We start from the raw sequence: 17,407 nt of genomic DNA on the forward strand, positions 1-17,407 counted from the left end.
GTTTAACGGCAGTTGGCATCCAATAAATGTTGCATTACCGCCACCCACTAGACTGGAGTATAACTCCCTTATACTTTGCTTTATTAGATGTTTTTAAAATTAATAAATCAAATACCCTACAATCACAAACAACCCACCACCCTACTCCACTATTTAAATATATTTAGCCCTACCTCAGGCCAACAGCCTGAAAGGATGGGACACCACCACTTAACACACACTCTTCTGACGTCAAGTCTCGCACTCGCAAATACCTCTCTGCAGCTGCCACCACAACCTCAATTTTCTTACGTGTCCATCCCTGCAGTACAGTTGATATAACCTGCTGTAAATTGGGAGATGGCTGCTGTTTTACTGTCTCTTAACCGACCGTTCTATTTTGGTTTGTTTTATCACGTTGTTCGTAATTTGTTCTGTACATAATGTTGCTGCTACCGTCTCTTATGACCGAAAAGAGCTTCTGGACATCAGAACAGCGATTACTCACCTCAAATTGGACGAAGAGTTTTTCTTTAAATGAGTCGGACGGGAAGGATATACTCCAAACACCCAAACAGGCCCTCGTCCTCATCATTCGCTTGAGAAGGAAACTGAGATTTTGCGGGAAGAGAGATCGGTGTGCCTTGTGAGGATCAGGCAACGAGTGGCTAATCTGCCTTTGCCCTCCGTACTGCTAGTTAACGTTCAATCGCTGGAAAATAAATGGGACAAACGGAAACCCCGTCCCCTGTATATCTTTCCAACGGGACATTAAAAACTGTAATATCCTATTGTTTCACCGACTCGTGGCTGAACGACGACATTGATAACATACAGCTGGCGGGTTATACACTCTATCGGCAGGATGGAACAGCAGCCTCTGGTAAGACACGGGGCGGGGGCTTGTGTATATTTGTAAACAACAGTTAGTGCACAATATCTAAGGAAGTCTCAAGTTTTTGCTCGTCTGAGGTTGGCTGGATATCCTTTGGTTGGTTCTTGACACACTCAAACCGGTGAGCGAGGCACCTACTACCATATCCCATTCAAAGGCACTTAAATATTTTGTCTTGCCCATTCACCCTCTGAATGGCACACATATGCAATGCCTCAATTGCCTCTACAATGCCTCAATTGCCTCTACAATGTCTCAATTGCCTCTACAATGCCTCAATTGCCACTACAATGCCTCAATTGCCTCTACAATGCCTCAATTGCCACTACAATGCCTCAATTGCCTCTACAATGCCTCAATTGCCTCAAGACTTAAAAATCCTTCTTTAACCTGTCTCCCCCCTAACAAGTGACATCAATAGCTTTCAACTGGATTCACCAGTCAGTCTATGTCATGGAAAGAGCAGGTGTTCCTAATGTTTTGTACATGAGCATTATAACATGATTATAACCTAAAATAGCATGTACACTACCGTTCAAAAGTTTGGGGTCACTTAGAAATGTCCTTGTTTTCCATGAAAACATACATGAAATGAGTTGCAAAATGAATAGGAAATATAGTCAAGCCATGGACAAGTTTATAAATAAAGATTTTTAATTTAAATAATAATTGTGTCCTTCAAACTTAGCTTTTGTCAAAAAAAATCCTCAATTTGCAGCAATTACAGCCTTTACAGACCTTTCTAGTTGTCAACTTGTTGAGGTAATCTGAAGAGTTTTCACCCCATGTGTCACGACTTCGGCCGAAGTCGGTCCCTCTCCTTGTTCGGCGGTGGACGTCACCGGCCTTTTAGCCGATCCACTTTTCATTTTCCATTTGTTTTGTCTTTGTCTTACACACCTGGTTTCACCCACCCAATTACCTGTTTATTATTTAACCCTCTGTTCCCCATGTTTGGTTGTGAGTGATTGTTTGTTGTATTGTGGTCCGTATTGTGGGCTTGGATTTATCTTGTATTTTGATGATTTTCAGTAAAGTTACTTTTATTCCCTCATCTCTGCTGTCCTGTGCCTGACTCCTCTGCACCAGCTACACAGACCCTTACACCATGCTTCCTGAAGCACCTCCCACAAGTTGGATTGGCTTGATGGGCACTTCTTACGATCAAGCTGCTCCCACAACAGCTCAATAGGAGTTGAGATCTGGTGACTGTGCTGGCCACTCCATTATAGACAGAAATCCAGCTGACTGCTTCTTCCCTAAAATGTTATTTCATAGTTTGTAGCTGTGCTTTGGGTCATTGTCCTGCAGTAGGAGGAAATTGGCTCCAATTAAGCGTTACAAACTGGAGTGATAGCATCCTTTTTCAATATCCCTTTTACCCTGTACAAATCTCCCACTTTGCCACCACCAAAGCACCCCCAGACCATCACATTGTGTCCACCATGCTTGACAGATGGCGTCAAGCACTCCTCCAGCATCTTTTCATTTTTTCTGAGTCTCACAAATGTTCTTCTTTGTGATCCGAACACCTCAAACTTAGATTTGTCTGTCCATAACACTTTTTTCCAATCTTCCTCTGTCCAGTGTCTGTGTTCTTTTGCACGTCTTAATCTTTTCTTTTTATTGGCCAGTCTGAGAAATGTTTTTTTCTTTGCAACTCTGCCTAGAAGGTCAGCATCCCGGAGTCGCCTCTTCACTGTTGACGTTGAGACTGGTGTTTTGCGGGTACTATTTAATGAAGCTGCCAGTTGAGGACTTTTGGGGCATCTGTTTCTCCAAATCACATGTTATTGGTCACACACACACGGTTAGCAGATGTTAACACGAGTGTAGCGAAATGCTTGTGCTTCTAGTTCCGACAATGCGGTAATAAACTAACATAACAATCCCACAACTACTACCTTATACACACAAGTGTAAAAGGATAAAGAATATGTACATAAAGATATATGAGCTGGCAGGGGAAGTCTGCGCCTCACGGTCACACCAAGATGGGAGGCATCAGTACGTTTGCCAGCCTCGCTGAGACAATGGCTGCAATGGTTGGGGAGACCTGCTAGCAGGTGGGACAGCACACACAGGGGACGGGGTTGGGGAGACCTGCTAGCAGGTGGGACAGCACACAGGGGACGGGGTTGGAGAGACCTGCTAGCAGATGGGACAGCACACAGGGGACGGGGTTGGGGAGACCTGCTAGCAGGTGGGACAGCACACAGGGGATGGGGTTGATGCTGCTGGAACTGCGGTGTTCACTGCTGTAGGAGCCACCAGGGGGTCGCAGTTGTTGCTGCGGTGGGGGTTGCGGTTGTCGCTGCGGTGGGGGTCGCGGTTGTCACTGCGGTGGGGGTCGCGGTTGTCGCTGCTGTGGGGGTCGCGGTTGTCCCTGCTGTGGGGGTCGCGGGTTTCGCTGCGGTGGGGGTCGCGGTTGTCGCTGCTGTGGGGGTCGCGGTTGTCGCTGCTGTGGGTGCCTCTGCGATCCTCACCATCTGGGTGTGGACATAGGCCTTCCGGTTCAAGGGGGAAAATCCCTGCCTTCCTGAACCCAACCTTGATGTTTTCACTGCTCACCGCCTTGGGGTAGGCATGGTGCAGCATGGCAGAGAAGTGTTTCTTGCCGACGACAACATCCCCTACTCTCCAGGCCCAGGCGTGCCGCGTTGGTGGTGAAAACCGACTTCAGGGGGCCAAAGACACTGATGTTCAGTGGCTGCTGCATCACATGGGTGGTGTGTGATGGCAGCAACACCACCTCCACCATGTTCTCCAGGCTGGATCATCAACATGGGTGGTGTGTGATGGCAGCAACACCACCTCCACCATGTTCTCCCGGCTGGATGCATCAACATGGGTGGTGTGTGATGGCAGCAACACCACCTCCACCATGTTCTCCCGGCTGGACGCATCAACATGGGTGGTGTGTGATGGCAGCAACACCACCTCCACCATGTTCTCCCGGCTGGACGCATCAACATGGGTGGTGTGTGATGGCAGCAACACCACCTCCACCATGTTCTCCCGGCTGGATGCATCAACATGGGCGGTGTGTGATGGCAGCAACACCACCTCCACCATGTTCTCCCGGCTGGATGCATCAACATGGGCGGTGTGTGATGGCAGCAACACCACCTCAACCATGTTCTCCCGGCTGGGAGAAAGAAGGATATGATGAGACATTATATAAACTCTTTCTTGTTTTATTTACATTTTAAAGTTGATTAGTTCGACATATCGAGTGAAAAAACCTGTTTCCTCACACAACATATTTCCCCCTTTCACGATCACTTCGTAGCCTTCGCTCCCAACCTGCCATTTAAAAAAAAGGCCCGGCGAAGCTCCATCACTTACGTAAATCATGCAAAAACAGGCAGCGTCGAGATCTCCTCTTTGATTTTGTTGTAAAGGGAAGAAGTTCCGCTTTACAGTAGTATTCATATTACAGTTGATCTGGAAGTATTACGTTTTTTTGGTGCTAAAATAAGGTCAATTGTGCGGACCAAGAGGATGTACAAAAGTGAGTGAGTTTACGTTACATAATGGTTGTATCATTTCCAAACTAAATGGTGACTCATCCAGTTGATGAGTATTTCTATATTACACTACAATTTCTAAATGTTCAACAAGAATGTACTGGATTAGTTGAAAAGAGATACTAAACTGGCATACCGTGTATTATTTAGACATAGTGGAAGATATACTGAATTGATACAGTTTTTCATACTGAGATGGACCAAGATTTGTGTTGCTTTTGCACATATTTCATCATTGGTTTACATAGAGTCTGTTAATTGGTCGGTGGTTGGGTTAATTTGTTTTACAATATGTTGAAATCAAGCTTTATTTATACAGCACATTTCAGACATGGATGCAACTTAATGCGCTTCACAGGAAAAAACAAACAAATAAAAACGATGAAAATAAAAACTACACTAAATATTTACACCACAACAAACATTAGGAATAACAATAAAAACTGAAAGACTAATGATCACTCTGAGGAAAATACATTAAAATAGTAAGAATAGGATGTAACATCCAACCAGAAATATAAACTTGTTTTACTACATTATTAGTAAACAAAAAAAATGTCAGTTGGTTACATAAATAATTATGATTACTAAATGTTACACGATTACACCAAAAACAACAACAATAAATCACTGATATCGATTAGGGGGGAAATCAGGTTGTATGTGCTGTTAAAACTAACACAACTATAAAAAAAAATTTAAAACATAGAAATGGGAGATATATTTTACCTCACTGGTTAGAGGACAACCTGCAGAAGACAATCAGCTACATTTTGGAGTGATGCATTTAAATGTAGGGGTCCCCAAAACGAAGAGAAACGCAACACATTTTTTGTCATCACTCATTTCGATATCATGTTGAAATCAATAGAACAGGAGACAAACGTTTAGGGTTCTACATTGTGACATCATTAAATTAATCCTACTACAATGTTAAAACATTCTACATGATGACATCATCAAAATACTCCTAATACAATGTTAAAACATTCTACATTGTGACATCATTAAATTAATCCTACTACAATGTTAAAACATTCTACATTATGACATCATTAAATTAATCCTACTACAATGTTAAAACATTCTACATTGTGACATCATTAAAATACTCCTACTACAATGTTAAAACATTCTACATTGTGACATCATCGTATTGATGTCATGAAACAACTCCTTCATATATGCATTTTCTCTGATGTTTAATCAGAGATACTTTACCAGCGTCTCTCTTCCCACATCGATCACAGCTACGAGGTGTCTCTCCTGTGTTCTCTGGTGTGATATCAGGATGTTTGGCCGAGTAAAACTCTTCCCACATTGATTACAGCTACAAGGGTTCTCTCGTGTGTCCGCTGGTGAACAGTCCGATGGCTAGATGTAAGTATTTTCCCACATTGATCACAGCTGTACGATATGCCTCCTGTGTGTGTTCTCTGGTGTATAGTCAGACTGCTAGATGTAACACATCTCTTCCCACATTGATCACAGCTATAAAAGATGTCTCTCCTGTGTGTGTTCTCTGATGTACCTTCAGCAAGCTTGAGTGATTAAAACTCTTCCTACATTGATTACAGCTATAAAGTTTCTCCCCAGTGTGAATTGTCCGGTGTAACTGTAATGTATATAATTTTGAAAAGGTCTTCCCGCAGTCAGAGCAACTAAAAGATTTCTCCCCTGTGTGTGTTGTCTGGTGTGTTTTCAGGCCGCTTCGAACATTAAAACTTTTCCCACATTGCTCACAGCTATAAGGTTTCTCTCCTGTGTGTGTTCTCTGGTGTATAGTCAGACGGCTAGATGTAACAAATCTCTTCTCACATTGATCACAGCTATAAGGTTTCTCTCCAGTGTGTGTTCTCTGGTGTACCTTCAGGCAGCTTGAGTGAGTAAATCTCTTCCCACATTGATCACAGCTATAAGGTTTTTCTCCTGTATGGATTCTCTCATGTCTTTTTAGGTCAGCTGAAGAGGTGAATCTCTTCCCACAGTCAGAGCAGTGAGCTGTATCGCCTGTGTGAATTCTCTGGTGTACTTTTAGTGAATCTAATCTTGAGTAACTCTTCCCGCAGTCAGAGCAGTGGTGAGATTTCTTCCCTGTGGGTTTCCGTTGGTGTTTCTTGAGATGTTCTGATGTGGAGAGACTCTTCTCTGCCTCGTCAGCTTCATGATGTTGTTGAGGCTCCCCAGAGGATCCACAATAGTCAGGTCTCTCTCCTGCGTGAACAACAAAGTCAGACAGATGGTTAAAGGCCCACAACAGCAGAAATCCACTGTATCTTTAAGCTAAAAGGTGATGCCCAGGATGTTGTACAACAATTTACATCTATAATGAATATTTAAACGCTTTGATAAACTTAATTGACAATTATCTTAATATGACAGTCAGTGATCAACAAAAGTCATATTTTGTGTTATTTTTTTCACTTTAGTAGTAAATCGGAAAAAAACCCTCTAGGCTAGAATATAGTCCCCTTTCTGTGCCAAAATGGCCGCACGAGGGCGATGCACACTCAACTTGATTGCAGAAACTCCTCCCTGCTAATACAGAACCCGCTAGTTATGGATATAGTATATCTGCATGGAGCTAAAATGGTGAGCGAAGATTTTAGTTTTTCCACAATGTATTCTGTATATTACCACACATTTTCTGAGCAATATTGGGAGTGCTGCTCAAGGAAACTCACATTAAACTCTGTCGCTAATTCACCCTCATGGGGGGGGGGGGGGACTCAATGGAGCCCTCATAGGCTGACAGCAAAAATATCCTCCATTTCCAGGTTCCTTATGAGTGCATTTCACACTACCTTGGATTATAATTGTAAGGCTCGTTTGAATCTCCTGCTTAATATAATGTCTGTGCCATCGTCGCAAATCAGCTGCTTTCTACTTAAAAAACACTTCAACTTCAATCAGTAAAATGCTCTTTGGTTAGCTTTGCTACCAGCATGTCAATGAGCATTAGCATGCAAGCTAACAACTGCTGCATTCAAAATAGGTATTTTGCAACTATCAAAACCAAATATCTTAGCGGCTCAAGAAATCATCAACTCCAAAAAGTAATAACCTGGTAAATCTAGACTGTTGAATGGTCCCAGATGGTGAACAGTTTATTTAGTAATAACCTGGTAAATCTAGACTGTTGAATGGTCCCAGATGGTGAACAGTTTATTTAGTAATAACCTGGTAAATCTAGACTGTTGAATGGTCCCAGATGGTGAACAGTTTATTTAGTAATAACCTGGTAAATCTAGACTGTTGAATGGTCCCAGATGGTGAACAGTTTATTTAGTAATAACCTGGTAAATCTAGGCTGTTGAATGGTCCCAGATGGTGAACTGTTTATTTAGAAGTAATAACCTGGTAAATCTAGACTGTTGAATGGTCCCAGATGGTGAACAGTTTATTTAGTAATAACCTGGTAAATCTAGACTGTTGAATGGTCCCAGATGGTGAACAGTTTATTTAGTAATAACCTGGTAAATCTAGACTGTTGAATGGTCCCAGATGGTGAACAGTTTATTTAGTAATAACCTGGTAAATCTAGGCTGTTGAATGGTCCCAGATGGTGAACAGTTTATTTAGAAGTAATAACCTGGTAAATCTAGACTGTTGAATGGTCCCAGATGGTGAACAGTTTATTTAGTAATAACCTGGTAAATCTAGACTGTTGAATGGTCCCAGATGGTGAACAGTTTATTTAGAAGTAATAACCTGGTAAATCTAGACTGTTGAATGGTCCCAGATGGTGAACAGTTTATTTAGAAGTAATAACCTGGTAAATCTAGACTGTTGAATGGTCCCAGATGGTGAACAGTTTATTTAGAAGTAATAACCTGGTAAATCTAGACTGTTGAATGGTCCCAGATGGTGAACAGTTTATTTAGTAATAACCTGGTAAATCTAGACTGTTGAATGGTCCCAGATGGTGAACAGTTTATTTAGTAATAACCTGGTAAATCTAGACTGTTGAATGGTCCCAGATGGTGAACAGTTTATTTAGTAATAACCTGGTAAATCTAGGCTGTTGAATGGTCCCAGATGGTGAACAGTTTATTTAAAAGTAATAACCTGGTAAATCTAGACTGTTGAATGGTCCCAGATGGTGAACAGTTTATTTAGTAATAACCTGGTAAATCTAGACTGTTGAATGGTCCCAGATGGTGAACAGTTTATTTAGTAATAACCTGGTAAATCTAGACTGTTGAATGGTCCCAGATGGTGAACAGTTTATTTAGAAGTAATAACCTGGTAAATCTAGACTGTTGAATGGTCCCAGATGGTGAACAGTTTATTTAGAAGTAATAACCTGGTAAATCTAGACTGTTGAATGGTCCCAGATGGTGAACAGTTTATTTAGTAATAACCTGGTAAATCTAGACTGTTGAATGGTCCCAGATGGTGAACAGTTTATTTAGAAGTAATAACCTGGTAAATCTAGACTGTTGAATGGTCCCAGATGGTGAACAGTTTATTTAGTAATAACCTGGTCAATCTAGACTGTTGAATGGTCCCAGATGGTGAACAGTTTATTTAGAAGTAATAACCTGGTAAATCTAGACTGTTGAATGGTCCCAGATGGTGAACAGTTTATTTAGTAATAACCTGGTAAATCTAGGCTGTTGAATGGTCCCAGATGGTGAACAGTTTATTTAGAAGTAATAACCTGGTAAATCTAGACTGTTGAATGGTCCCAGATGGTGAACAGTTTATTTAGTAATAACCTGGTAAATCTAGACTGTTGAATGGTCCCAGATGGTGAACAGTTTATTTAGTAATAACCTGGTAAATCTAGGCTGTTGAATGGTCCCAGATGGTGAAAAGTTTATTTAGAAGTAATAACCTGGTAAATCTAGACTGTTGAATGGTCCCAGATGGTGAACAGTTTATTTAGTAATAACCTGGTAAATCTAGACTGTTGAATGGTCCCAGATGGTGAAGAGTTTATTTAGTAATAACCTGGTAAATCTAGACTGCTGAATGGTCCCAGATGGTGAACAGTTTATTTAGAAGTAATAACCTGGTAAATCTAGACTGTTGAATGGTCCCAGATGGTGAACAGTTTATTTAGAAGTAATAACCTGGTAAATCTAGACTGTTAAATGGTCCCAGATGGTGAACAGTTTATTTAGTAATAACCTGGTAAATCTAGACGGTTGAATGGTCCCAGATGGTGAACAGTTTATTTAGTAATAACCTGGTAAATCTAGACTGTTGAATGGTCCCAGATGGTGAACAGTTTATTTAGTAATAACCTGGTAAATCTAGACTGTTGAATGGTCCCAGATGGTGAACAGTTTATTTAGAAGTAATAACCTGGTAAATCTAGATGGTTGAATGGTCCCAGATGGTGAACAGTTTATTTAGAAGTAATAACCTGGTAAATCTAGACTGCTGAATGGTCCCAGATGGTGAACAGTTTATTTAGAAGTAATAACCTGGTAAATCTAGACTATTGAATGGTCTCAGATGGTGAACAGTTTATTTAGAAGTAATAACCTGGTAAATCTAGACTGTTGAATGGTCCCAGATGGTGAACAGTTTATTTAGTAATAACCTGGTAAATCTAGACTGTTGAATGGTCCCAGATGGTGAACAGTTTATTTAGTAATAACCTGATAAATCTAGACTGTTGAATGGTCCCAGATGGTGAACAGTTTATTTAGTAATAACCTGGTAAATCTAGACTGTTGAATGGTCCCAGATGGTGAACAGTTTATTTAGTAATAACCTGGTAAATCTAGACTGTTGAATGGTCCCAGATGGTGAACAGTTTATTTAGTAATAACCTGGTAAATCTAGACTGTTGAATGCTCCCAGATGGTGAACAGTTTATTTAGAAGTAATAACCTGGTAAATCTAGATGGTTGAATGGTCCCAGATGGTGAACAGTTTATTTAGAAGTAATAACCTGGTAAATCTAGACTGCTGAATGGTCCCAGATGGTGAACAGTTTATTTAGAAGTAATAACCTGGTAAATCTAGACTATTGAATGGTCTCAGATGGTGAACAGTTTATTTAGAAGTAATAACCTGGTAAATCTAGACTGTTGAATGGTCCCAGATGGTGAACAGTTTATTTAGTACTAACCTGGTAAATCTAGACTGTTGAATGGTCCCAGATGGTGAACAGTTTATTTAGTAATAACCTGGTAAATCTAGACTGTTGAATGCTCCCAGATGGTGAACAGTTTATTTAGAAGTAATAACCTGGTAAATCTAGACGGTTGAATGGTCCCAGATGGTGAACAGTTTATTTAGAAGTAATAACCTGGTAAATCTAGACTGCTGAATGGTCCCAGATGGTGAACAGTTTATTTAGAAGTAATAACCTGGTAAATCTAGACTATTGAATGGTCTCAGATGGTGAACAGTTTATTTAGAAGTAATAACCTGGTAAATCTAGACTGTTGAATGGTCCCAGATGGTGAACAGTTTATTTAGTAATAACCTGGTAAATCTAGACTGTTGAATGGTCCCAGATGGTGAACAGTTTATTTAGTAATAACCTGGTAAATCTAGACTGTTGAATGGTCTCAGATGGTGAACAGTTTATTTAGTAATAACCTGGTAAATCTAGACTGTTGAATGGTCCCAGATGGTGAACAGTTTATTTAGAAGTAATAACCTGGTAAATCTAGACTGTTGAATGGTCCCAGATGGTGAACAGTTTATTTAGAAGTAATAACCTGGTAAATCTAGACTGTTGAATGGTCCCAGATGGTGAACAGTTTATTTAGTAATAACCTGGTAAATCTAGACTGTTGAATGGTCCCAGATGGTGAACAGTTTATTTAGTAATAACCTGGTAAATCTAGACTGTTGAATGGTCCCAGATGGTGAACAGTTTTTTTAGTAATAACCTGGTAAATCTAGACTGTTGAATGGTCCCAGATGGTGAACAGTTTATTTAGTAATAACCTGGTAAATCTAGACTGTTGAATGGTCCCAGATGGTGAACAGCAGTTTATTTAGAAGTAATAACACTGAGTGTCACAAACATTATGAGCACATTCTCTTTCCATGACAGACTGACCAGATGAATCCAGGTTAAAGACATGATCCTTATCGATGTCACTCGTTAAATCCAGTCCAAATCAGTGTAGATGAGGGGGGAGGAGACAAGTTAAAACCCCTTAGAGTTGTCGTCTACACACCCACTTAAATGTAATTAGTAGAACACAACATTCCCCATAAGAATCTGTCTGTCTAAGCTACAGATATCAGCCTTCCTTATCAGCGGTGAAAGGTGTCAGAGCTACAGATATCAGCCTTCCTCATCAGCGGTGAAAGGTGTCAGAGCTACAGATATCAGCCTTCCTCATCAGCGGTGAAAGGTGTCAGAGCTACAGATATCAGCCTTCCTCATCAGAGGTGAAAGGTGTCAGAGCTACAGATATCAGCCTTCCTCATCAGCGGTGAAAGGTGACAGAGCTACAGATATCAGCCTTCCTCATCAGCGGTGAAAGGTGTCAGAGCTACAGATATCAGCCTTCCTCATCAGTGGTGAAAGGTGTCAGCGCTACAGATATCAGCCTTCCTCATCAGCGGTGAAAGGTGTCAGAGCTACAGATATCAGCCTTCCTTATCAGCGGTGAAAGGTGTCAGAGCTACATATATCAGCCTTCCTCATCAGCGGTGAAAGGTGTCAGAGCTACAGATACAGATAGAAACAGTTTGGGCTCCAACACTAATATGACCCCTCTGTTGAAAGGAGGAGGAGTCGCAGGTGACTACAACACTAAAAGGAGGAGGAGTCTCTGGTGACTACAACACTAAAAGGAGGGGGAGTCTCTGGTGACTACAACACTAAAAGGAGGAGGAGTCTCTGGTGACTACAACACTAAAAGGAGGGGGAGTCTCTGGTGACTACAACATTAAAAGGAGGGGGAGTCTCTGGTGACTACAACACTAAAAGGAGGAGGAGTCTCTGGTGACTACAACATTAAAAGGAGGGGGAGTCTCTGGTGACTACAACACTAAAAGGAGGAGGAGTCTCTGGTGACTACAACACTAATATGATCCCTCTGTGGAAAGGAGGGGGAGTCTCTGGTGACTACAACATTAAAAGGAGGGGGAGTCTCTGGTGACTACAACATTAAAAGGAGGCGGAGTCTCTGGTGACTACAACATTAAAAGGAGGGGGAGTCTCTGGTGACTACAACACTAATATGATCCCTCTGTGGAAAGGAGGAGGAGTCTGTCGTGACTACAACACTAATATGACCCCTCTGTTGAAAGGAGGAGGAGTCTCTCATCAACACCTACATTGTTTTGCTCTAGGAGGCCCAGAAGCCAGACAAGACTGGTCTGAAGGTAGTTTGGTACCAGTCTAATACATTAATGGAAGTCTACAGTATTTAGAAGTTGTTTGGTGCCTAAAAAACAGGTTTAATATGTAAAATAAAATAGTTTCGTTTTCAGTTTCTTGGTTATTCATTGTTAAGCCTACAACATGTTTAAACTTTCGGTCTGGTAGACATTAGTGAGATGTTACAGCACACTGGTTGGTTTGTGTGTGGAACTGGGAAGAGGGGTGTGTCTGTGGCAATCCACTGACGTTTGGCGTGCAGCACGTTGGCAGTGCTTGCTGGGACTTGTAGTGCAGCGCATCGCGGGCCGTATGGAAGCTGAACCAAACTGAATTGACAACCCAAATAACTGTGTAGGTCGGATAGAAATGTGTCACGGGTCGGATTGGGCCTGCGGGCCTTGTGTTTGACACGTGCTCTAGATAGTCTGTTTCCCCAGTCATCTGTAATAATAATTCACAGACAGTGATGATGTCATCTGTGATAATAATTCACAGGCAGTGATGATGTCATCTGTAATAATAATTCACAGGCAGTGATGATGTCATCTGTGATAATAATTCACATTCAGTGATGATGTCATCTGTGATAATAATTCAGACAGTGATGATGTCATCTGTGATAATAATTCAGACAGTGATGATGTCATCTGCGATAATAATTCACAGGCAGTGATGATGTCATCTGTGATAATAATTCACAGGCAGTGAAGATGTCATCTGTGATAATAATTCAGTCAGTGATGATGTCATCTGTGATAATAATTCACAGGCAGTGATGATGTCATCTGTGATAATACACAGACAGTGATGATGTCATCTGTGATAATACACAGACAGTGATAATATCATCTGTGATAATAATGTTTCAACTGTATTTCCCCCATCAGAAACCAAAACATAGGCTCGTATAACTCCATTGTTGGTAAATTAACACTGTGTAGCCTCAATCTGGTTAAAACTATCATTTTGACCTTATGGACGGCCAGTCCTTATATTCATAGTGTAGTCAACTCAGGGGGAGGCCTTGAGCAGGATTCCAATCTGAGTCCAGCAACTGTCAAGCCAACACCTTATAACTGTTATGCCAAGATGTCTGAACTTCTTGATGAGGTCACTAGGTTTTGGGTTAAGGTTGCTACAATAGCTTTCTCTATGAATTTGAGAGTGGTTAAATTTCTCCATCCCTAAGCCGTTTACCAAACCAAGTCTCTGAGCAGCCATTTTGTTGCTTTTTAAAACCTAGGTTGTTCCTTTAAAAAAAGCCACACATCAATCAACTAATCTGCAGTTCAACCAATAACAAAGCTATCATTCCACCACTGTTTTGGTAATTAGATGATGGATGGGGCTGGAGAAATGTAACTACTCTCAAATTCATAGACAGACCTATGGATGCAAGGACTGACCATCCATGATATCAACATTATAGTTTTAACCATGTTGAGGCGATACAGTGCTGGTTTACATTGTTTCTAAACATTGGAGTAAAAAAAGTTTATTTGGGGTTCTGATGGGGTATAACAGTTGTACTAAGCTCATGAGGCATGTGTTATATTCTTCAAGAATCAATGGCTATAAATTAATAATTTAAAAGTAACAATATGGATGTAGCAACGGCAGATTTCCCCTTTAACACCACACATCAGTTCAACAACTGCAGAGTTTGTGCCTCTGTATTTAAGACAGTACTTACTAGTGTTAATCAGGTCCCGGTTTCTCAAAAGCATCTCACGGCTAACTTCATCATCAATACTGGATGCCTTAAGATGGCTTTGGGGAACCGGGCCCAGAAATCCAGTTTCCTCCTCTTCCTCCTTTTTCGATGTGACAGTCATCTCCTCCTCCTCCAATTTCACTCCAAAAACGGACCCGTCCTCTTCTTTTACTGTAACATCGTCTTCCTCTTTCACTCTGAACGTGTCTTCCTCCTCTTCTTTTACAGTAACATCCTCTTCTTCTTTTACAGTAACATCCTCCTCTTCTTTTACAGTAACATCCTCTTCTTTTACAGTAACATCCTCTTCTTCTTTCACTGTAACAGCCTCATCATCTACTTGTTTTTGTATTGTAACAACCTTCTCTTCCTTCTCCTCTTTAACGAGAGCTTCTTCCTCCGTCCAGCAGACCTCCTCTTCTATAGCTGGAGGGGAAGCTTCTTCCTCCGTCCAGCAGACCTCCTCTTCTATAGCTGGAGGGGAAGCTTCTTCCTCCGTCCAGTCTTTAGCAAGACGAGAGTAGTTTAGTGAACTCATGGTCGGGGATGTTAGCTAGGCTAATGCTAACTTAACCAGCCCGCTAGTTGACTAATAACAACGTACAAATTTAAAATAAATGGGATAACGGACTAGACGACAGAAGTGGGTTTAAAACACCGTGGCTATATGAAAGTGTCTAAAGAGCTTTATTGGTTCGTCTATTTTGTCTATCAAGCTACCGAGGTGTTGCTGCTGTTGAAAGAATCGTTCCGTCCACTAGATTATACGTCACACCAGCAGCATCGCCGTAAAGTCTCAGACCGCCATCTGCTGACTGGAGGGGGTAACGCAGTTGAGATAAACGTATATTTTATTTTCAGACAACAAGTTAACGGTTAGCAATCATTCGTTTTTACCCACCAATGTAACAACAGTGTGGGTAAAATGCAATATTTCGCAACGTCATATTGATTTACTCTGTACTACCAAGTTTGTATGCTTCATGTTGGTTTGCAATTATAATATTGAGAAAGTTCCAGTGAAACTCTCTGCTTTATATCGGCAGCTTTTCTTGTTATGGACCTTCATTTATAAGCATATTTTTTCTCCACACGGATATTACATATGGAATCGGGACATATTGTATAAAAATACTTCTTTGTTTTTAGAATATTACCTACGATTAATCTTGTTGACTCATCAGTAGGAAAGATTTGTTTTTAGAATATTACCTACGATTAACCCTGTTGACTCATCGGTAGGAAAGATTTGTTTTTATTTCAGTCCCATCAACAACAATAGAGCTATACGAGCCTTCTTTCAACAGGATGTTGTGTCTATACCTTGTCATGCCTTATTAGAATGGGTTTCATTGATCACATCTGTTGGGAAAAAGTTTGGATGTTGCTACACACATAACTACTTATTAACAAAATTAAGGAAGTTTCTTTTAAAATTATTCATAAATATTATCCTGCCAACCACTATATGAAGAAGTTTAAGGAAAACATCAACTCCAAATGTACCTTTTGTAATGACCACCCAGAAACAGTGTTGCATCTTTTTTGGCATTGTATTCATGTAAGAAAACTGTGGCAAGACATCAGTAGGTTTATAATTGAACACATTTATGAAGATGTTACACTATTATGGAGAGATGTACTGCTTGAATTCTTTACTTACGATATAAATAAGTAAAAACTATTTTATTTTGGCCAGATTTCATTATAAAAAAAGCTGTTAGAATGATAACTGTGTGTATGCCCCTTAATCCTTCGGTAATGTGATATGATAGCTCTATCCCCGCCCCCAGCCCAGCCCCGCCCCTATCCCCGCCCCCAGCCCAAATACCCTTTGTATATTCTTTATTCAAGCTGGCTAATGTCCGCCACACCCCAGGCTCTTCACAGACTGTGTGGCCAAATCTTTTTTATAACTAACCCAATGATAGGCTCTGTTCTATCGTTTCCAATGGAAGCAAATTAATCATAGTGGGCAGAACAAGCGAGGAAGTGGGCAGAGCCAAGCAGGAGCAAGAGCGTTCCTATAGGTGCGTTCTAGAATTTATTTGCATATTTTTGTTAGGTAACGCCTACTGTGTTAAATGAGCGTGTGCAACAACTCAATACTCAACTTGCTCTCCTTGTAAACAAACTTTGGCAAATGGTAAAGTCTACAACGTAGTCCACTCTGTTTGTTACAGATTCTAGTTATGGAAAAATTAAACTGTATTGAAATCAAAGGATAAAAAAACTAAAGAATAACAATTAAACTGAAAGACTAATGAGCATTCTAAGGAAAAGCTTGTTTTATTCCATTCTTTGTAAACAATATAATTTGAACCCCCAAAAATGGTCAGTTGGTTGCATAAATAATTAAGATTACTAAATGTTACATGAAATGTAAATATGATGAAATATAAAAACAGAATGTTAACATGTATTGGTAATAATTAACTTAATTAATGGGGAGGAATGGACTTATTAAACATTTATATTTTTTCAGGATGAAAGTTTGAAATATGAATAATATTTATATTATATATTATATTAATAAAATATGAGTAGGTGATTTGAGTCATACTTCTTCAGTAGTGGAATAAAGACAACTAGAATGTTTTAAAGAAATATTGGAGTGATGTCACTAGATGATGTCAATGTTGCAATTCAACTACTACTCAAAGCTTTGTCTTTTTCCCGAAGGTTGTAAGGCTTCAGTTAATAAAGAAGTAGACAAAGTCTCAGATTCTGCAATAGCTCGGTCCTTTATTCAGAGAGCGCTCTGTCTTCAAAGTGAGAACACAATCTTTTTATAGCTCCCACACACAAATGAACTCACATCAGTAGAAACTCCACCTCTCTTTAGGTGGGCTGTATTTTTCCAATGGGAGATGGGAGATCAATGGCGCGAGAGGGGGGAGATGAGGTTGCCCGTACGTTTAGAACAGTTTAAAAAACACATGGAATCTGGGAATGAAGTGTACATCACTGGACAATTA

General features: G+C 40.5%; 1 protein-coding gene across 1 annotated transcript; it reads right to left on the reverse strand.

Annotated features, from left to right (window-relative positions):
• Positions 1-4,055: 4,055 nt before the first annotated feature.
• LOC118940229 (gastrula zinc finger protein XlCGF17.1-like) lies at positions 4,056-14,699 on the reverse strand. Its single transcript, XM_036948718.1, has 2 exons — positions 14,409-14,699; positions 4,056-6,618 (listed from the first exon to the last, which is right to left on the reverse strand). The coding sequence occupies exons 1-2, from the start codon at positions 14,548-14,550 to the stop codon at positions 5,852-5,854; spliced, it is 909 nt and encodes a 302-aa protein (XP_036804613.1). The 5' UTR covers positions 14,551-14,699; the 3' UTR covers positions 4,056-5,851.
• Between the last annotated feature and the right edge of the window lie 2,708 nt (positions 14,700-17,407).

The sequence above is a fragment of the Oncorhynchus mykiss genome, chromosome 17, assembly GCF_013265735.2.
Source record: "Oncorhynchus mykiss isolate Arlee chromosome 17, USDA_OmykA_1.1, whole genome shotgun sequence".
NCBI lineage: Eukaryota > Metazoa > Chordata > Actinopteri > Salmoniformes > Salmonidae > Oncorhynchus > Oncorhynchus mykiss.

Coding starts and splice junctions, on each gene's coding strand:
- LOC118940229 (XM_036948718.1), bottom strand. CDS start 14,550: ATGACTGTCACATCGAAAAAGGAGGAAGAGGAGGAAACTGGATTTCTG. Junction 6,619..14,408: donor CCGGGACCTGATTAACACTA/GTAAGTACTGTC, acceptor TTGTTCACGCAG/GAGAGAGACCTGACTATTGT.